This window comes from Gordionus sp. m RMFG-2023, chromosome 1, assembly GCF_954871325.1.
Source record: "Gordionus sp. m RMFG-2023 chromosome 1, tfGorSpeb1-WG-v2, whole genome shotgun sequence".
NCBI lineage: Eukaryota > Metazoa > Nematomorpha > Gordioida > Chordodea > Parachordodidae > Gordionus > Gordionus sp. m RMFG-2023.
In genome coordinates, this window is record NC_088775.1 from 13,814,231 (window position 1) to 13,838,444 (window position 24,214).

General features: G+C 27.1%; 1 protein-coding gene across 1 annotated transcript; it reads right to left on the reverse strand.

The window, feature by feature from the left end:
• Nucleotides 1–19,165: 19,165 nt before the first annotated feature.
• Nucleotides 19,166–20,200, reverse strand: LOC135931893 (isocitrate dehydrogenase [NAD] subunit beta, mitochondrial-like). The gene has a single exon (XM_065469208.1). The coding sequence runs from the start codon at nucleotides 20,198–20,200 to the stop codon at nucleotides 19,166–19,168; it is 1,035 nt and encodes a 344-aa protein (XP_065325280.1).
• Between the last annotated feature and the right edge of the window lie 4,014 nt (nucleotides 20,201–24,214).

Sequence of the window (24,214 nt, forward strand, 5' to 3'; positions counted from 1 at the left end):
TCACATTAATTTAAAATTGTGTATTAGAAAAGTTATTAGTCCTAATAAATTTATGCTTAATATTTTTAATTAACAATAATATTTGCTAAAAAATCTCCCCCCCTTCCAGACCAACTGCGTACGCGCCTGACAAGATGCAACTTGGGATTGAAGCAATGTCTTATAGTAGGACACTTTTTTATATTAAAAACATTCTGGAGCAAAGTCTGTACTCCAGCATTTCGACCAGACATGACATTTTCACCTTCATACACTGACATTTTAATAAATTAATTTTATAATCATTAAATCGATTTAAAATATAAATTGTAAAGCTTTCAGTAGAAAAATTTTTTGAATAAATTATTCCTATTAAATTTTTTATAATTAAACTCAAATTTTTGCAGCCAAAAAAAAAAAGAAAAAGGTATATAGCTATTATTTGTTTGAGAATAAATACTAAATTTTTTACCTTTTGGTAGGTGTATAAAAACAGTGCAATAAAAAGTCCTGAAGAATAAATTAAATTTTCAACGCAGCATCGGCTATTGTAGTGGAACCAGACCCAAGAATATGAAAAGGAAGCTCTTGTATGCTGAGAAATTGTAGCAAATCCAATATCGATTGCACTCAACTGGTTGGTCAAAATTGCCGATACTTATGTATCTCTCTTTATATAAAGCCATATTGCCTTTGAATTTAAATGATCTTTAGAGGGTTCATGCTTTAATAGTCCTTTATTTGAAGCTAGGGTGTTTTTCTCAATTGTTAAATCTTTTTTTTCGTGAATTCATCACTGGGATTACCTGAACCGAATATTTCCTACAAATAAAAAAGAGGCAGCGACAGCTTCAATATCGTATTCCAAGTCTCGACCTCTATACCAAGTCTTCTGAAAGGATCTTTGCTTGCCAATGATCCTTTTTCTAGTTTGATTTTTCTTGATATAGCTTGATCAAGGTTATCTAGAATTTAAATGGAACTTGAATCATTTGAGGACTTTTTTTGACGCTGAACTTACATATTCAATAAGAATTTTAGAAGAATCATCATGGGAACGAGTGGATTCGCCAACACTAGATAGGATTGTTAAAAGGTCCAATTCGGGTCGATTTTAATAAATGACCTGATTAAGATTTTAGCCAAAATGATATTATGTAAGCCTGGAGATATTACTCATAGATGGCTGAACTATTTGCCAAATCTCGAGGCTTGCTTAATAATATTTTAGTTAAAATCTTAATTGAGCCATTTTTAAAAATCTACCCAAATATGGTCGTTTAGCAACCCCACATTTGCCTTTTGATAATGAATAAAAAAATTCCCATGCCATTTATTCATTTAATGGTTAATTAAAAATTTCATAAATTGTATATATCTTTTTTAAAAAATAAAATTTTTGTTTTTTTTTCAATGAGCGAGTGAAAATTTCATAACTAATATATTTTTAAGAATTTATGAGCCCAAAATAATTTTGGTAGCCATTTTTCGAGGCAAAAAAATTTGAGGCCAGGCCCAAAGGCCAAATTTTTGGGGGATGCTGCCCATCCCCATCCGTTGTTATAGCCCCCTATTGTGGTATGATCAACCCACAAATCTGGAAACTAATTTATTTTTAAAAAAAACAATAAGGCCGGGCCGTCGTTTGCCTTACTCTTAGTTTTAAACCGTCTGCTAATTAGATTTAGGTAAAACGTTATTTATTTGTACCGACAAAAAAATATATAAATTATATAATTTATGTTATGTAAAAACTTTTTAAAAAAAACTAAAATAGTGTGAACTAGTTCAAAATCTATTTAAAATAGTTTAAACAGAAATAAGTTTTTAAAAATAAGACGCACCGAGGTATGCAGGGTTGTTAAAAAGTCCGATTCGGGTGGATTTTTAAAAACGACCCCATTTCAATTTTAGCCAAAATATTATTATGTAAGACGAGGGTTACCAGGTCAAAATTTTCAAATTGCGGGAGAAATAAAAAATTTGCTGAAAAAGGCCTGGCCGGGATTTTGAGTTGACTTAATTATCCGCCTATTATTTTTTATAATTAGTTTATATAAATACAAATTCGGTAACTATTTTTCAAAATAAAATAACATCTTGATTTATTAAAATATATTAATTTATAAAAAAAAATAGAAACAAGATAAAATTTTATAAACAAACAAACGATTTTAATTTTACAATGTAAAAAATATATTTTATGCGAATGTCCCGCAAAACATTCGCAATTTGAAATCTACCTTGTGTGTGTGTGTATAACATTATAGGGATAGGCGCTTAATTATCACGTATCACGTTTAAATATATAATAAAGTAATATTTTACTCATTTCAATGATAATTATTTTATTTATTATTGTTCAATCACATTATTATAATCAGTGCAGGAGAGTGTATCTACATATTGCAAAACAAAAATATTCTCCAAAAATAAGAAATAATACAGATGCAACTACGGTTGCAGCAATTGTAATCATTTATCTTGTAGTAAAACATTCACAGAGCTACTTATCATTACAATGTAGGTAGAATCTTTCCCCATAATATTTAACGACTCCAAGATAAATATAAACTTTACTTGTAGAACAAAAATGAGCAAGGATATCATCAATGTTTTAGAACCTGAATTCAGGAGGTCAATTCTTGACGATTTGAAAGATGGGCATACATATGCAATTCTAACAGATGCATCTAATAAGGTAAATATTAAAATATTTCTTTTGATCCTTGACGTTTCAAGAAAACTATTAAATTTTTCCCCCTCAAATAGTGAAAAATCCAAAGACATAGCTAACCATATAATAGTAAATATAGCAGATTCGAAATTATCAATAAATTACATGTCAACTTTCTGATCTGATAATGCCTCAGTGAATTTGGAAAAAACCAGAGTGTATTTACAGAATTGAGTCAGCACAATGTTGGTTGCGATATGTTCCTAATACCCGCCATCTATAGAATTTTAAAATTTTATGAACCTTTAAATATTTCTTAAATAAAGATTATAAAAGCTGCCCTAACATTTTGAAAGTTTTTTTCAGTAATGAATGGCTGAGGTATATTTAGGAATGATTTCACATGTAGGAAATCTACTACATACTGTTAATGTGCTGTTGCAATCAAAAGAATCTTAACAAAGATTCACAAAATTATGCTGCAGATGTGTTAATCTTAAAAGTTAAAAATTGACAATAAATTTTATGGTGCCATTGCTAAAACTATATTAAAATGTACAAATATTTTAAAAATACCGATAGACATTGATGTCTTGTTTGAGGATATTGTGATGCTCTCTATTTTTGATTTACAATGTATTAAATATATTATTTTATGCGAATGTATATATAAAAAAATATGGAAAATGAAATATAATGTTAATTATATATTAATTGAGATTTAAATAATGGAACTAAACGATTACCGTCGTTAATGAGATATTTATAAAATTCCTGTCATGACATATTATAAATTTGTTTAACCATTAGCTCGGCCTCTAATGTTGTTAAAGTAATCCTTTTTCCAGGTAGTCCTCATCAGGCTAAAAATGCTCGGATGAGGCATTAGAATGAGGTAAAGAAGACATACTCGCAATTTTTTTCCAAGCATGGGGATTTATTGTTATAATTCTACCCGTTTCTCCTCTGCTTTTAGACAATCTAATTTTAAGTATTCTGGCGAATCATAAAAAATAGAGAGAATTACAATCTCCTTAAACAAGACATCAATGTCTTTTGGTATTTTGAATATATTTATTAAATTACAAAAACCATCAATTGATGGTTTCTGTTCCAAGGTCATAATATTTATACATTTGTAAATAGAGTTATTAAAATCAAATTTTGATCGTAAATATTCTAAATTGTCTTAATAAAAATATCTGCTTCATTTAAAAATGTATTAATTAGAGTATTATTTGAACATTTAAAATTTTTAGCAATAGCGCCATAAAATTTATTATCAATTTTTAACTGTAGAGATGAACAGAGCTGTAGCATGATTTTGTGAATCTTTATTAATAAAGAATATTCTGATTGCAACTGAATATTAACTGCATGAAGTAGATTTTCTACATGTGAAACTAATCCCAAATATGCTTCTGCCGTTTCATACTTGAAAAAATTTTTCAAAATTTTAGGACAGCTTTTAAAATCCTTATTTAAAAAGTACTTTTTTAAGGGTTTGTAAAATTTTAAAATTCTATCGATGGCAGGTATTAACGATAAGCACCTACAACTCACACCATTCCATGTCAGACCACTCCATCAACTCTTTTAATTCATTAACTCTTTTAGTTGATGAATTAAATTCGTTAAAACATCTCATCATAATTATTTCGACATCCACAGATAGTACATTCATTGCCTTCTTGCAAGAATCATGTAGTATATGGCATATACAGTCAATTGGTATTAATTCATTATTGTGCTGCCTCAATTCGGTAAATACACTTTGGTTTTTGCCAAAATTTACAGAGACATTATCAGCACAGAAAGCTGACAAAGATTCGACCCACATTGTGATGAAATAGCTCTGTGAATGTTGAATTACATGATAAATGTATACGATTTCCGCAACTGTAGTTGCATCTGTATTATTTATTATTTTTGGAGAATATTTTTGTATTGCAATCGATGTTGATATACTCCCCTGTACTGATGAATGAAATGATATTGATTTATTATTGGATAAAAATAAAACAGGATAGAAAGAAATTTACAAACTGGACATGTTTTTCGAATAAATATCTAAAATATATTTTAAAAATAATCAATTTCTCTCTCAAAATTATTATTTATATATTAAAAACGTTAAAAGCTTTTTAAAAAATTGCGCGAAATTAAAAAATTGCGGGAGTCTCCCGCTGATGGGAGGGAGACATGGCAACCCTGTGTAAGACTCAAGATGTAGCAAATAGAGGTACAAACTTTTCTGACATCTATGAGCAAAATCTCCAGGCTTACAAAATATTATTTTGGCTAAAATCTTAATCGGGTCGATTTTTAGAGCTTTTTAAAAATCCCCTAGACACGGCCTAATATTTTATTTTATAAACAAAATAAAATTAGACTGATACCATCTAACTAAAGTTGCAACTATCAACAATATAATAATAAAATAGTTTATTTGAACAAAATATATCATAAAAAGTTTATATAATTTATTTTTTTAAAAATAGTATAACAATTTTATTTATAATATCAAATCAAACACCTTCTGAAAAAGAGTTTGTGTAAATGAGCTTTCACGTATTCGAAAAATTTATATAAAGTCGATGTGGCATATAATTTAGAGTTTTTAGATAATAAATAATAATACCATATTTTGATTAGAATTTGTTGGTTTATAATGACTTTACACATGTTTTCCGATATTTTATCCATATCAATAATTATCACATTTTCCAAGTTCGTTCGTGAAAAAGGTTGACGAGCTTTATATAAGTAACATTTTTTGCGAGGTTCCGGTATGGCAACAACATTTTTATCGAATGATCCCGCACCCGCGTCAATGAAAGAAGAATGAGATTTGATTTTTTTGAACTGGTATATCATCTCGCCATAAAATAGTGGGGGTTTACGTAATCTTTTAGAGGGTAAAACGTGAGAATTGTTGTTATTATTGTTGTCATATATCGCCCGTAAACATTTGTTGCCACACACGCAACCAAATAAGCAGTACGCTTTATTGCAATGTTTAATTTTTGGCCTTCCAACCAACAAGCTTCGACAAACGCAACCGAGTTGACATGATTCTTCGGAACAAATTGGTCCCCATTTATTCGTATTACGGTTGATTTTGATGAATGAAGGATTGACACATTTCCCAGAAATTACACATTTTTCCATGTGGCAAGGATATTGCATATACTTGAATATCGAATCGTCTGATTTGGCGCACACAATCTCCTTTTTACTACCTACGTTAATTTTCATATTTTCCCTTTTTGAATTTGAAGCAAAACTTTTATCAATATCGACTACTTTCGCTTTTTTATATATCTTTTTCGTGATCATTTTATTAATTAAATCATGCTTTGGGGGAACTTTCAAATTAGGATTTTTAATTTTGAGCATTGGTTTACACTTGAGGAAAATATTCTTCTCCGATTTTTTCAATATCAATTTTAGCAATGGATTTTTTTTTCGTAAAGTGTTTGGTGATTGATTGGAACATTTCAAAGCGTTTAATTTTGTATTATTGCTTAAATTCAATGCTGACAGAACATTGTCAATTTTTTGGTTATCTAAAATTGGGCAATCAAAAATATTCAAAGATCGATTGAGAGATATAATCGGAATGTTAATAATTTTCTTGATTTGGGCCTGACATATTTCTTTATCATTTTTTATAATTTCACATTTTGGAGCAGTTATTAAAGAGCTTATTTCTTTGAGAAACCAATTTTTATGTATTGATTTTTTGTAAGAACACTTGATGTACAGTCGATTTGAACGTCTAATATTCCCCAAATTACATTCATCATTCATTAAAGATAACCTATTCAAGTGATGTGACAAATGTGATATTAAACATTTTATTTTCCTTTTTTCAAACCATTTTTCTGATTTTAAATGAAAATTTTCATAGCTTAACTTTTTGGCAATTTTAGATATCAAAGAATTTGATGTAAAATTTGATTTGTTGAAATTTGACTTTATTTTATATTGATCCAACTTAGATATATGCTCACTATCATTCCATTTCTACAATTTAAATTATATAAAAATTGTTACAAAATAATTATACCTGAACATTTGATTTGATATCTATTGAAATTATTTTAAATTAATGTTATATATGTATAAAATATTATTATTGATACCATTTGTGAGTAAGATATTGTCTAAAAATTTTGAGTTAATGCTTTGAAATTGTTGCATTCTGTCAATTCAATCTATATTGTAAATGATTAAATATTAGTTTAATATAAAAATTGTGTATTATAAAAGCTTTTTATCTGATAAATTTAAAGTATCATAACTAATTGATAAAAAGCTAAAATATTCTAAATATTTGAAAGCTAGCTTAAAACAATATATTTTTTTAAAATTAAAATTACTTATCGTGAATGATTGAATTGAGAATAATTTATTTGCAATTTAGCATAAGTTGTAATATTTATAATAATTTGGAACTTCGATGTACTAATTAATTTAGGTAAGGTAACTTATAAAATATTGCAAATATATAATTTTGATTATTATAATGTTGGCTATGGCTAAACTCGATATAAAAGTGAATTTATTTATTAAAAAGTATGGTAATGTAAAATTTAAAAAATTAAAAAAATTTGTTTTAATTAATTTATGTTTAAATAAAAGTGTAAGATAAATTAAATTCACTTTTTTTATAAGTGTAAAATTTGATTTTATTACCAATATCATAATAATCGATATCGTATAAGATTATGATAAATGTATAAATAATATCAATTCTTTAAAATTAATCTTTATAATATTAAATTTTTATTTACAGTTATATTTAAAAAAAGATAATATTATAATATTAGCTTAACAATTTGAGAATTCAAATATAAGATTATCTTTTTTCAAATTAAATCAGTATATTGCTGTAAAATTTTATTTATGATATATAATTATATTAAAATTTATATGATGTATTTATATTAAATATAATAATTTAAATTTAAATTAGTATTTTACCTTTCAAATACACTTTTAAAAATAGTTTTAAAAACAAGATATAAAAACAAAGATCACACAAATATAGCATAGGTATAGATTTGAAAATAACTAATTATGCATAAATAATAAATTTATAAGAATATCAAAAGCTATTTATTTTTTGCCAAAATTATTAATATTAGTTTTATTTTAGTTAAATTAGTAGATAAAATAATCTATGGTTAAATTATTTTCCATTTTAATCATTATAGAACTGACAATGTAAAAATACAATTTCTAAAAAAATTTAAATATATTTTTAATAAGGAATGAGGTTTCACGGATACTTAAAATAAATTTATAATTAAATATCATTATTAATTCGTTATAATCGCAGTTCAAAATATTATATACTATAACAAGGCACATAAAATATATATAGTGGTTTGATACATTAGCCAAATAAATATAAATGTATAAAATTTATTGAATATGCCATAGGGCTCTTAACAATGAGGGGTACAATGGTAGCAGTTGTGTAATTAGGGTGAAAGGGAAGGGGGGGATCTTGCTTCTTTGTTTTATTTTCTTTGTTATATTACATTTAACTTTGCTACAAAATATTTTGACGATATTTTAAAATAATCTTTTTTCCCAAAAAATTATAAAATTTGTAATTTGAATAAATAATAATTTACTACTTTAAATAGTTTTTAATACAATAATAAAATTAATTACTTCATAAAAAAATATATTATTTTTTTTATACAATTAGGTATTCGATTATTTTAGGTGTCATAAAATTCGTTCTATATTTGATTTAATAATTGCATTTATTATTATTTGTTGATATAGAAAAACTTTCCATATTTTTATTGTGAAAATCTATAATTCTTTGATAATTAATTAGATAAGCGTAGCAAGGGGGGAATGTGGTAATTTCCTTCAATCTGTCTCTTTTCGTAAATATACTTTTAAGCTACAATGATTCCCCCCCCCCCTTACAGAAAAAATAAATACAATATATCACTATAAACAATAATTTTTATAAACAATTATTATATAAGTGCCTACAAAATTAAACTTTTAGTTTTGCTTTTTTTCACTAAATAATGTATTTTAAATGGGATCGTGCAAATTGGTAAACGTTTTTTAGCTCTTTCTTTAAATTTAACCCGAACCGACATAAAGGTCTGCAATAAGATTTATGGGCAAACCCCACAACTAATTGTGTTTACTTTCTCTTTTAGAAAATCTTGACTACATCAATGACTAACTACCATTTGATAACCATTAAGATATTACTTACTATATTGTTCCAATCAAATAACTTTGGTCTTTTAAATTGTGTACCATTTTATATCAACACATGTAGATTGATGGAATCAAAGTCCAGCTTAATAAATATTATTTTTAACATTTTATGTATAGTGCCGCCATCTTCTAACCGTTATGGAATGTTTCCACTTATGCAACCACGAGTCATCCGAACCGAAGATTTTTATGTTCATTGAAGATAATCAGGGTGGAAAACTCATGATTGGGTTCGAATAATCGTACTCCCAACATTACCCAAATTAACTTTAAACTTTTTTAAAAAATACTAGAGTTTGAAATACTCATCAAAATAAAAAACCTTTAAATATTTTTGATCTCTTAAGATTTTTTTAAATAAAGAGTTTTTAAATGAAAATTTTTTTAAATAAGGATTTTTTTAAATGAACATTTTTTGAAAATGTTTAAGTAAGATTTTTAATTAAAATTTAAAATTTTTTTTAATTCTCTTAAAAAATATCTTCAATTTTATGATTAATAATATTTTGTTCAAAATTTTAGGAGTAAAAATTCTTTTTTTTAAACTCTATAAAATACCATTTGAATATTTTCAAAGAAATTAAAGAGTCTATCAAATCTGGATTCTTAGTAAATTTTTTTGGCCTAATGGGTAAGATGTAGGCTTGGAAACACGAGCATGAACAAGGACGCGGGGTCAATCCTGGTAAGAACCATAAAAACTTTCAAGTTTTTCTTCGATGACTGATGTGTAAAGACATATGGTATGATGAATTTCGGAGCTTAGAGATGACACCCCGGTCACCGACAGGCCTGGACAGCCGGGTGCTAAGGATACCTGTCCAACTAAACAAAATGAAGGACACAAATAAAAAATTATTTATAGCATTTTTTTAATTTTGAAATATCATGTTAGCTAAGTTTGCCGTTAACTTTTAAAATACACCTGTTAAATATTGACCATAAAAATATACTCAGAAGAGAGCATTTCGTCTCCTCTTTATGCGAATGCTTTCCTAAATAAACTACACAAATATATTATCCAGCCAAAACCGGATAGCAACAGGTTGACCACTCAGCCCTATGATATTTTACAAATACGATAAATTAAAGACTCAATTAAGAACACCTGTGATCTTACTAAGAACATGTGTACCTCGATGAGTAGTAGGCCCTTACACAGAGATAATTAAAATTACAAAGGTCACAAATCAACTTACTTTTATGACAGGTTTTTCGTTCTAGCAAATATATTCATCTATTTATAATAATATGGCTCCAGATCATTTTTTTAAATCAGCGACGAAAAAGCCACACTGATTTCAGGAATAAATTTATAGAAAAATTTAATCCTATGACGAAAATTCTAAAATTTAAACCTTCTCATCAGACTCTATTTAAAATAATTTTTTTATTCCTTAAATTCTATATTCGTTACGATCATTTCCGATTCTTATGTATTTATCACGAATTAATCAATATTTGATTAGATTTTCTGGAGGCTTTGCAGTAAATTAGGCTGGGCGACCATAAGTATCTTATTGATTTCACGGAGGGAAAGATCTTGTTTTAGCAAAATATATAAACGAATTGACCTGGCTTTTGATTTCAGTACTTGCCTGCTTCCACCAAAACACAAATATGGTTTATATTCGATATTTTGATTCTAACTTAATACAAAAATAGCAAATTAATCGATTCTAAAATTTCGAATTGAATACCAATAATGAACGATTTTTCGACGAATTGTTAATCCAATTTTTCGTATATATTTAGATATTCAAATTATTTAATCTTTCTAATTATTATTCAAATATTTTTTTAAATAGCTACGATAAAATATTTTATTATTTTTGGAACTTGCAACATCATCTTTTATATATTGTAATTCTTGTTTAAAATGGCCTAAAACCAAATCAAAAAAATATTTATAAATTCTAAGTTTTGTATTATTAAAAATGGATAAAATAAATCGTTAAAATTTTTTATTTAGCTACCGAAATTAAGGTTCCTGCATATTCAGAGGAAACAAGAATTAAGCCTGACATGAATTCGCTAAGGTAATAAAAGTTGCACAAGGCGCGATTTCAAGTTTGGGCAAATGCGCCAAAAAATTTTATAGCTATTTCAGGCCGGTACATAATATATAATTATAAAAGATGAAATGTTTCTACATATATAAATAACGATTTGAATATCTCATTACTCATATTTCTATGCCCTTTACCAAGTCGAAATTTGTTAATGTTTCATTTGAGATAGAACTTTTAAAGGGCAAATTTTAGCACCCACTATAATTTGCGATCTCAAATATAGGCTTAATAATGTGAACATTATTCCCTAATTCTTATTTATATAATTATTAATTGAAATATTAAGTTTTTAATAACTTAAATATGAACTAAGAATACATAAATTTTAAAACCCGAATATATATTTTTTATATGAGTATTGGCAGTGTGAGAGAATTTTTTTGTAAAATAGGCGTAAGCTTTGAAAAAAATGTTTTTCTATTGATAAATCATATTCATCTGATTCTGGGCATCACGTGGTTTCTGATATCACTTTATGATATAGGCGGGGTATATCAAATTTTGCTACAAACAACCGGTTTGTTAAAAATAAGACATAAATGGAATTTCATTGATTACTGGTTTAGTAAAGTTACCAATAAATAGTTGTTATTATAATTAAACTCTGGCTTGGTTTGGTTCTGGATTAATGGTTAAGATAAGATATGCCTTTTATTTTATTTATAAAAATGAATTTACAAGAAATTTGTTTCTGAATTAATACTATTGCTAAGCTTCAACTAGAATACTCCACAAAATTATTGGCAATTACTTATTTAAAATATTATTAACAAAAAAAGTTTGATTTATAATTATCTTAAAAATTCCAAAAAATAAAATAAGAAATTAACATAAGGTAAAATTTTATTAAAATATATCCTTATTTTGAGTTTTCCATTTTCCCTATATTCATATTCAATCAGCTATCGAGGATCGAAGATATAAATATTTAGAGACTATTAATCAAGAAATTTTAAATGAAATGAATAATTAAAAGCTCAGCAACGCTATATGTAGAGGTATGCAAAGTAATTTTTTCGCAACTTGAGCCCAACCCGAGTCCGAATTTAAAAAAATTTGTCCGAGCCCGACCCGAGGCGAATTTAAATTTTTAACCCGACCCGAACCCTAACTAAATTTTTTTAAATTTTAGTGTGAATATTATAATATCCAAAACAATTAAAAATTATGGGTATTCCCTTAAATATAAATATTTATATCAAGTTGCATTTAATTGGAAGCAATATATTTTATTCAGTTTAAATATTAAAAAAGTTGAAATACAAACGAATTTAAAATTATTGTGATTATATAAAAATAATGCACAGATATAATGAACGTATTAAAGATATATCAGTATCATATCATTATTAATAGTATCACATAGTGAGTAATTGTTATATATAAATAATGAGGAGTCGAGTGTGTCAGACAACCAAGTCCTTCTGTCTTCAACGGTCCTACCAGCCGCTGAAAGTACTCTTTCATTGCTAGCAGAGGAAGCAGGGATAGCCATAAATTTAAGAACTAAAACACTTAAATTGAGAAATGTACTCTAAAAGTCTTCCGAGTCGAACTTCGGGCCGAAAACCTCTAACAATCCGACTTGAACCCGAGCCCAAAATTAAAAAGTCTTGACCTAAACCTGAGCTCGGGTCTAGCTACGGACTACCTGTGCAGACCTCTAGCTATATTAAAAAGGATTTACCCTGCATTTATAGTTGACCCGAATTCGCGGCCAAGTATACAAAAATACAGCATATTTAATATACTTCTCAGCAAACTTTACAGCGAATTCGCGCTAATTGTGAATGCTGGGTAATGCGCTTTTTTCTTTCCTATATATGCATAAAATTTTGAACTGTCGATGACAGCTTTTCATTGCTTCCTTTATATCTTAATCGCAATCCTGATTATTGTAACCTGAAACTTTAGATAAAATCAAATAATATCGCTCGACACTAAGATCAGTAGACTTTCCTACTACATTAGAACTTTTTAGTTATTGACACAGTAGGCGTCCTAATAGATTTAAACGAATTCCTTGGATATAAGGAAAATTCTTAATCTGGGTTTTCATGCATCAATACGAATTTCCCATCCAATATTAAACAAAAATGCAATAAATAGAAGATTGCCAAATATTCCTCTAATTCACCAAATGATTTCTTCATACTAATCATCTGCTTGACCCTTATTACATTTGGTAATTTAGCGAAGACTCTTGGTTAAATTATCTTTTAAAGATATCAGTCATTAAATCATTAAAAAAATTGGATTAACACAAAAAATAGCAATAGCTATCCCATAGGCGAAATATATGTTTTTCATGTAAATTAAAAAATGCACAAAAGTTTAGGTGTACTCTACACATGCTGGAATGTATCTACAGTCAAAACGAGTTTTTAAAAATTTAATAAGCACCTTACGTAAAGGATTTAAAATCTGGAAATTCAGATTTCTCCTGGATTCCATATTCCAATGCACTATACCGTTTAAATTTTTTAAAAAAATATTCCTTTTATAGAACGTTATAAGACTAAACTGATAGTATATATGATATATGATTTCCCCCCCCCCCCCCAAAAAAAAAAATCGTGTCCTTTTTTGGATATCAAATCATCCCCGATCTTACCGTAAATTAGAATATACTTCGTTTTTGGAATTTATTTGTTAGATTTAACTTGTTTTTAAAATGTTAACTATTTTAAAAAAAATTAAGCCTTTTAGGCTGTGTCCAAATAAAAATTTTAAAATTTTAATGAAATCGTATATTAAATTTTTGAAATTATAAAAATCTTATAGAAATGTTTTGGGCATATTTTTATTTTTTATTAAAATAGTTTATTAATTTATTTTCATTTATAGTTTCGAAAGTTTGTATGGAACCGAACCTAAAACCGTCAGAAGTCAGAACAAGTATCCAATATTTTAGAAAAATATTACTCAAATCAAGCCTTTAGAATTTTCTTATAGTCAGGAAGGTTTCTAGGCAATATTTGTTATAATTTATAAATACTGATCGTAATAATGAAATCACGACAATTGTTTTTTATGAAAATTATAAAAAGTATTATCTCTGAAGAATCAGCTGTAATTTCGTTAGCGACTAATTGCGAATCGCGCTCAATATAAATGTAATAAGATATTCATAAATTTTATTAAAGTTGTTATTTACGTTTTAAATTTATATTTAAACTAAATCTAAAAGGCAGCCAAGTTTGACTAATCTAATACCTAGACCTGTGCGCCGATGCCTCAATCGATGGCGGCGGTATTTTTTAATTTTTTTATTGGCGTACGGCGGCGCACCGATTTCGCCGCCGACAATTTAATAGGCGGCGGCGCAATATTTATTTTAAAATTTTTTTTAATGAATTTAATTTATAAATCAATTTATTTTTAATGAATTTAATTTATAAATCAATGTATTACATTTTTTATAATTTATTTGGGCGATATTTTCTAACACATTGAACATAGTTTAATTGATCTTAAATTATTTCCTGTCTCACTCCAATTTAAATTTATGTATTTTCTCATTCTCAGAAATAGACTAAGGAATTGCATTTTTACTCAGATCGAGTCACATCACAACACATATAAGAAATATTCTATTGATTTTTATTATAATTAAAATAAATTTGGAATGCTAGCAAAATATAAAGTATGAAATATACTAAGTCAGAATTCAGATTTATCGAATTTAAATATTCTGAAATAACTTTAAGATTTTGAAATCTGGGATCAAGTAGAGTTGCTAATATCTAATGTTTAAAATATTAATAAAAATATAAAATAACTTGAAGTTCAATAATGGGAAACCTATGGTCAAGCTTTGTTTTCATATTTTCTTTTAAGCTAATATAATCTGAGCAATCAGATCTATTGATTTGCATATGAGCTTCTATTTCATTGCGAAATAATAACCCTAAGTTTATTGTCGATCCTTTTTAAGAGGATAGAAATTCCACCGACTTTCGAAATAGATTTAATACTGCGTAGAGCTCATCAATCTTATCACATTCATTATTAAAGAGTTTAAAGATTGTTTTCCTATTTTTAGAACATTATTTATAGGAATTTTGTATACACTGAGAACACTTTCTAGCATAATTAATATGCTATGCCTTAGGGTTGGGCAATTTAATTTTAAAGTTGTTTCATTAATTAGATTGGTTGGTGCAATGCCATTTTTATTATCCGATTCATCAGACATATCAAAATGGTCATCAAGGTATGGATCAGAATCATCAATATCCAAGATATGACCTGTTTTCTAAATTGACTGCTGACATTTACGATGTTCAGCCTCAATTTTGCATTCCAAATCAGCTACTCGATATCTGAGGGTTTAAATAATTTCTCTAATTTTTTTAATGAGAATATCAATTCTAGCAATTTTTTTTATGCCATCAACTGTAACCAAATTATGATGTCCATGCCCTAGACATAAATGATTCATAATCGCCTAATCTGACGCTTCTTTCGACATTGGCCCAGCATCAGTTACCACATGTATTATTTTGGCTTATAAATGGAACTCCTCTTCAATACTATCAATTTCGATAATATTGTTCCCCCAGTATACTTTTGAGTCACATTTCTAGTTGCTAGGGTAAAATATTTTAAATCAAAATTTTCATATAAATGATGAAAACTAAATTTGATATAATTTCGACGCTTGAAATGATCGGTCCATAAATCAAAAGTGATAGAATAAAATTTTGGTCCAGAATCAATCAGATTTAAAACATACGCCTTTATAGATAATTAAACATCGTCTAGTGCACCCAAACTAATGGTTGTCCTATTTAGCAATTCTGACGAGGAATCAATTATCTTATATTTCTATTTTTTTAGGCAATTTATTTTTTAATAATCATTTTATATAAATTTTAAACATTTAGAAAAACTGATATTGCTTTATTGTTTATAGAATCAAATGGCATTAAATCTAAGCTGCACATCAAAACATAATTTCGTTCTATTAGATTTCATATTTAATTTAAACATTAAAAAGAATTTAAAACATTAAAATAATTAGAACTGGAATGAAACAGATAAATTTGATTTAGTTTTAACTTTCAAAATAAAGTTTTAAATAATTAATTTAATAAGTTATATATTAAGTTTATACATTAAAAAGATATTTAAAAAACATCAAAATAATTAGAGCTGGAATGAAACAAATTATAAACTTGATTTAGTTTTAACATTCAAAATAAAGTTTTACATAATTAATTAAATTATATATTAAGTTTATACATTAAAAAGATCTCAAAATAGAGCTGGCAATAAACAAACTAAAAATTTAGTTGTTTTGAACTTTCAAAATAAAGCTTTAATTTAACAAACCAGTAAAAATTTTAATTGAATAATAATAAAAAATAATAATAACCTAAGAGCCATTTTTTATCTTTTATATTGTTGATACATCTTGGTGTTTGGCTTTGAATTTTTAGACTTTAAATGGATTTATCATTATTAATATTTTATGAACATTAACTAAGTGCCGGGAAAGATTACTTGTAATTATATTCTTACCAAAAAATTTTATTTCATAACTAAAATATAAAATATATATAAAAGTCTAAAATAAAAATAAATTACTGTGAAAATGAATTATGTATTTGAATCTCCTCATCTTTTTTCGCCAATTTTAAGCAATATATATAATCAGGCATTATTATGCTTTATTTATTTTCATTCTTTAAAATAAGACTTCCAAAGTACCTCCAGACATAACTTGATTTATGATTAGTAGAGAGAGTTGTTATTTCATAATTGTATATAGGGTGGTTTAAAACGTGAAAGTCCATAAAAATAATTAATATTAATTGTTTGTGGAAATAAAATATGATGTATGAATGAATGTAAATAATATACACTATTCTACTATATATAGCAATAGAATACAATTCATATTTTAATTTAATTAATGTTAGTATTCAAATTAAAATAATAATAATTTAATATATCAATTTAATTAATATGCTTTCTAAAAATCACACACGCCACGCCACCGCCATAATAAAAATTGGTGGCGAGCCGGCTCGCGCCGATGATATCAATCGGGGGCTTTTTCAGCGTGAATAAAAATATCGGCGGCGCACATGTCTACTAATACGCAACAATAATATATTAGTTAATAAATCCTTTGATGCATTTTTATATCTAAAAATACTTCAATTAATATTTTTCTTATAGGTTTAATTTAATTCGCATTTCCCTCAAGTGCTACAGTTTAAGAAATATTTAGTATGGCAAAGCTTATTTATCTTATAAAAAAAATCAATCTAGAGTATTTTCTTAAATAAAAAGGTGGTCTTTTTAATTGTTATTTTAATATTTTTTACCTAATTTAATTCTTGTTTTATCATTTTATTAAATATAAGAGTATTATTTTAGAAATATAAAATCAACTGAATAATATAATTAAAGATCATTTGGTACGTTATTTAAAATTTTTGCAAGTTAATAATGAATTTCTTTTATTAACTTTGAAAGTTTCTAATTTCTGAAACTCTTACTTAAAAATAGATTTATTAAGAACCTGGTAATAATGATAATGGTTGAGATAAAAAAATCCAGAACATAACTAGATTAAAGAATAAATAGAAAAGCTATTAAAATAAAACTTTATATAATGGTCTTTTTGATAAAAAAAATACTGCTTATTATGATTCATTATTTACTGCTCAAAAAATCATAGAAAATTATTTTGTTAATTATTACTCATGATATATTAAATTTGGTATTGTAGTGAACATCAAACTCTTTGTTTTTTATTGGGATTAATATGAAAATGCTTTGTCATACTTATGGTTTTAATATTCCAATAAACAAAAGCTGAAATAAATTTTTCAAATAATATAAAATAAATTATACAAAAAAATTATATTAATTGAATAGTAAATCAATATTAAATATTGATAAAAGACCAGTCCAGACTCTCCCTCAGAAAAAGAATCGTCCCGATCTAAGACATGTAGAACCCGACCGTTGACCTTCACTAAACTTGGGGCTAATAAAATATAAATAATTTTATTAATAAATGTAATATTTTTACATTATTATTTATATATATCAATATTTTTTTTGCATCTTTAAATTTGAAAATTTTATGAACATGGATTATATATTAAATTTTTTTTTAAGGTGTATACAAAGTAGTGAAGCTACTCTTTAAAAAGATAGCTAATAGCGCACTACTTTTCCGAAGAAATAGCAATAGCGCGTTGTATTTTCTAAAAAATAATGTTAGCGCCCTACCTTTTAGCCTGGTATGTTATCAATAGCGTGCTACTTTCAAAAGTAGCATTTAACAACACTGAAGAATATTCACAAGTACATCTAATATATAAATTAATACAATAAAATTTTGTCAGTTAATTTTTTAAATCTAATTCTTTTCAGGACTTTTAAAAATATGTTAGGCAGTCATTTACGGTTTTTTCATTTTATTTTGATATAAACTTTATATATTTCCCAATATGTCTCAAAATTAAGTCTAAATCAGAGTCAGAAAAAGTATACCAATTCTTCAGTCTATAAAAACTCAAATATTCATAAAGGAGGAGAATGTCTAAAGAGAAGATTTTAGAGCAATCTCCCTAGCCACAGCTTGCTCAATTTTCAGAGTATAAGATGAACCAATATCAATATTTCGATTATTCTATAAATCCATTCTTCGTCATATTCATAAAGGATTTAAGATTTTATAACAATGTGAATTCAAGATAATATATGATTCTCGTGATGCTAGTAAAAGTCTTTCAATAATTTAATTATGAAACTCGTCGTACCTTATAAAACTTGTGGATTTAATATAACTACTCAAAATTTAATTTAACTATTTAGAAAATAATATTGATCGAAAATGGAAAAGACCTTCCCGTATGTTCGAAAAAAAAGATGACGTTATATATAGTAGAACCTTCATTAAATGACTATTTAATCGCAATTCATTAGGAGGTCATTTTTAAAAAAATATTACGTGTTTATTATATTAGATGGTATATATATATATATATACTATAAAATAAATTATTTACTATAACTTATATGATTTGTAAGTATAACTATTAACTATAATTTATAAAAACGATATCTATAACATAAGAAATTTAATTTTATAAAACTTTTGCTGACACACATCAAACAATTGTGTTCTACATTTCAATATTGCTTATTACAGCATGGGTAAATTCTTTTGTACTTTAAATAAGGCATCTTTTACCCATTTCTGATGTTTAGGCAATTCCAAATATCCCAACATGTTAGATGCCGACCATAACATAGCTGTTGGATTTGCTATATGTTTTCCAACAGCTTCTGCAAATGGATGCCTAGCCCCTGTTTCAAAGACAGCGCAATGATTTGAATGACTCTGACCGGGTACGACTCCCGCCCCTCCCACTAATCCAGCAGCTAAATTATCAACAATATTTCCATAAAGATTTGGCATAACCATAACATCGAATTGCCATGGATTCCAAACTAATTGCATACAACAATTATCGACTATGGTATCAGTAAACTTTATACTAGGATATAATTTTGCTATTTCTCTGCAACAATTTAAGAATAAACCATCTCCTAATTTCATGATATTGGCTTTATGCACAGCTGTAACCTTTTTACGTCCATATTTGACAGCGAAATCGAAAGCGAATTTGGCTATTCTTTCGGATTTAAATCTCGTTATGATTTTCATACTTTCAACGACTCCTGGAACACTTTCATGTTCTAATGCACTATATTCACTCTCGGTTTGTTCACGAATAATTATAAAATCTAGATCATCATGTCTAGTCTTTAAACCTGGGATACTGGATATCCAAACTACGTTAGCAAACAGATCTAAAGCTCTTCTCATTTGCATATTGAGCGTTTGGATATCGTCTAAAAACATTCCCTGAGACGACCTTATATTACCTTTAAGAGCTACGCCATTTCGGAATATGGATTGGATAACATCGTCAAACGGCACACTCATTGAAGGGTTAATTTCACTTACCTGCATCTCTTCAAAATGGATAGGAGCGCCTATGGATTTAAAAACATCTTTTACCGATTGCATCAAATCTGGTCCAACGCCATCACCTGGAATCATTGTCACATTTTTTTTTGTCCCCGGATCTGATTTAAGTATGGGAGAATTGTAGGAGTAAGATCGCCTTAAAACAGCTGGTAATAATCCTATATGTTTAAATGTTTGAATCATTTTTAAATAAGCTTTATAAATAGAACTATTATTAGAATAATGACGGATAATAAAAGGTCAAATTAAGATTTTTTTAAAAAAAATGATGTTTAAATTCATTCATTCATTCATTACCACGCCAGAAATTGCACCGTGCAATTTCATCACCCACCAGGAGTTGTAGCGTGCACCATGTATATTCACTAGTATATAGATCCTATACATGATGTATACCCGTTTTATTATAGTGGACGGTACCACTATGTAGTCAGCTAGCATAGTAAAGAAGAGAGGAGTAAGAAAGAGGCAACGAAAAAATATTTCATAACTTTTATAAACATTTTAAAATGAAATATAATCATTCATTACGTATTTTACATGCAGTGTTTTTTAAGTAAATTGTCAAATGTTTTGTTGATTCGTATTTTTCACAATATCAATTATAAAATATTGGAAATTTTCTAGAGATGGAATAAATATTATCACAAATTAAACCAATCTCTTAAATATCTTCATAAAGTTACAATTAAAATATAAATGTGCTTTCTTAAAATATCCAATAATTGTATCCAATCCTACTTTATCTCATGATAAACTCTTCCAGAAAGAGCATTTATTTTTCCTACAAGTTATATAATATAATTCTAAAGAATGAATTACTAAAAATTTTAATATGTAATTTCTGTAAACCTTTAAATATTCTCATTATATTTTTTGATTAATTTGGTGTACAACTGATGTTGTATTGCCAGTATATTATTTGAAAGATATTTGTTAGGATGAGCAGGACGATTGTCAATAGTGAAATTAGGTTTGTGCCATTCGTTTTTCTTAAATTTTATCAAATGGTTACATTGTAGAGATCATTTTAGCCTTAGATAGAATTTTTTAATCACTAGTCAGGATAGAAATGTGGTCAATATAAAGTGAATGAATAACATTAATCTTAATATACCAGCTCAGGGTACAGAAGTAAACGGTCAATTTGAAAGGTAGTCATATATGGAGATTTTATTAGTGACGTAAGGTAATGTCAAATAACGTCGTTACTAACGGCATCATCTTTTTTGAAGAAAAGAAACGCCATTTGTTCTTATAGAAATAACGATTAACGCTAATAGCACAGTAACGCAAAACATTAATCGTTACTTCAAATTTTTTTAAAAAATATGGAAAAACATATTTTATTTTATTATAAAATACATTTTAAATTTTATAAATAATTTATGCCTAGTTTTAATCATCAACCTCTAAATTCCTTTATTTAAAATTTTTGTTGTTAAATTTTTAGCCAAGATGTTAATCTGATTAATATTAAATCAATCAATGTATGGTAATTTATATTCTTTCTCTAATATTATATTAATAATATTTTATAAAGAATATTATGTCAATTGTACATATCCTTCAGATGAAAATGAGTTAAGCCTGCCTGGCTCCCATATAAAACATATTTTACACTAATAAAGAAAACTTTGCACAATGTTTTCACCTTGTAAGTGTTAATTGTTTCCCAACTCAAATATTTTAACCTCAATTGTGGAATAAACAAAGGCATCCTCCAAACTGTCATGCCATTTTAAGGAAAAAATAAGAAGATATGATTAAACTTGCTATAACACGATGAAATTCTTTCTAAAACTCCGTGAAATTAATAGATAGTCTTGTTAAGGAGAATGACTACATATTTGACCATTTGTGATAAATCCAAATTTCGTTCATAGATGACTATTGTGTGACTATTATATTTATGATTTTATAGGTTATGATCTCACTCCCACGATAACTTTTATAGTATTAAAAAAATGGTTTTAATTGATTTCATTGTGTTAGCCACTTATTAATGCAATTCTGCAAGACAAGAATGGTATAACAGTTGATATATTGTTTACAATTTATATTGTAATAATATTTTATTTAAATAGATGCGAACCCATCTATAAAGATGAATATATTTTATTAGAAATATTTCACCAGCAATTTAAATCAGATTGGCCTTGGTAAAACCAGATGTAAACGAAGGGAAAATGTTGAACATATTTCCTGTTCGAGAAAAGTTCTTGACAAAGAAAAAATGATTTAAAAAACAATATACCTATAGATTATTTTTTGATAAAGATAAGAAAATATTGGATGAGGATCTAAATGAAGATTTTTATCAAGTTGAAAAGTTTTTTTTCAAAATAAAGATTAATCATTAAAATATAAATATATCAGGTAGTAGCGATATTTATATAAATGTAAGATAACTGTATGTTTAAAATGGGAAATGTTATTACAGTCGAAAATATATAGAAACCTGATAGAATTTATCCTTTTGATACAAAAAAAATATATTATTATAGAAAACAGGGATTGAAGGCTTTGGTGATTTTAGATAGGGCAAATTTTGGGGTCTCTTCCCGGAAATAACCCCCGGAAATAAATCCCTTAAAAAAGAAACTTTCCTAAAATATAAATAAAAAGAGTAATTTATTTAATTCAAATTTGACGGTATAAATAACACTTTTTGAAATTCTCTCACGTAACATAGGATTGATACATGCCAAATCACCTAATTTTTGCTACTTTTTTGACAAATATTTTTCAAACTAATTTTTTTTGCTGAAAGCTATATTTCCATGATAATAAGGTTTATATTAGAACTAACTGTTTATTTATAGTTTACAATATAAATATTTTTTGACTAGTATCTCAGTTGAGAAAGGTCCCCTTTTGGAACATATCAAAAGTTTTTGGTCATTTTTTTGCTGAAAACCCTTATATTGGACGAGTAGTCACCTTTACCAGACACCTCTTCCAAAAGATCTTTCGCAATCGAAAAGGGGTAGGGAGTTATGAGGTCATAAAAATATATGGGGAGGAGAAGTAAGGGGGTAGGGTAGAGGGTGAGATAAATGTGGATTGATTTTTCCTATTTTACCCATTTATATGATATATTTTATGCCAATTTTATGTGCTTAAATCTGTATAGTAACTGTAAATGAAGATAGCTAATTTTTTAGCTCCTATTTGTAGATTTTATTATTTATTTAACATATTTTAATATATTTGTTTTTAACTATCCCCCCCCCCCCCCAAAAAAAAAAATGTTCTAAAGGTCTTGTACTTAATTTTTTATTTTCGTTCTATATCTTTCTCCTTTTCCTTTGCAAATTGTACTTATAGGTATCAGAGATCGGCATGCCAAGCCCGAAAATCGAAAATTCTGGGAGGGGAAAAATATTTTTACCCAAGCCCGACATTTCACAAATATTTTTAGACTTATAATTAAACAAGTTTATATCTTCCTATTCATAAAAGATTGTTACGTCCGGTAAATAGTAAAGAAATTATTATACGAGCCAAACTAAACTATTAACGGGACAAAAGCTTTTTAAAAATTCATGAACCAAGCCACGTTGAACTTTTACATTATCACCTTGAGTCCCACTTGTCGATGACACCACTTAATGACTTAAGCCGTTCACCTGGACAATAACCTGCTTCCCCACCAAAGGCCAATTACTCTCTTTCCGCCCTTTGCCCCTGGCTCTAAAAATGTATAAATATCCGATAAGAAAAAAAAATCGAAAATTAATTTTACATTATTATACTTTATTTTTTTTAATTATTCGTTATATTTCTTTATTTAATTATATATATCAATATAAAATTATTTAAATAATATATCTGAAGAAGGGGAAATTTTAAAATTATGATTGTTTTAAAAAAATGGTAGAAGGGATAAAATTTTCTGGCAATGGGTGCAAGGGTGGAGACAAAGTTGGATCTGCATATCTCGAGAGATATTCTTTGTCTAAAGTATAAATTTTCTTTAGGGTCTCCGATTGTTAATATTTATCTAACGTTTTTTAAAAAAGTATTGCTTCTTTGCCGAAGATCCCAAAGTGATTATAACTAAGGTAAAAAGATGATATTTTCTAATTGAAAATATTTTTTGCGTTTGGGTGAATCGACGACCGCTATTGATGCATATCGAGTAGCAAACGCATTTTTACAGGTATAAGATTGTCCTTTCAACCAAGGCTAGTG

Bases quoted from the DNA above. Each gene is read 5' to 3' on its own strand.
- LOC135931893 (XM_065469208.1), bottom strand. From the start codon at position 20,200: ATGATTCAAACATTTAAACATATAGGATTATTACCAGCTGTTTTAAGG.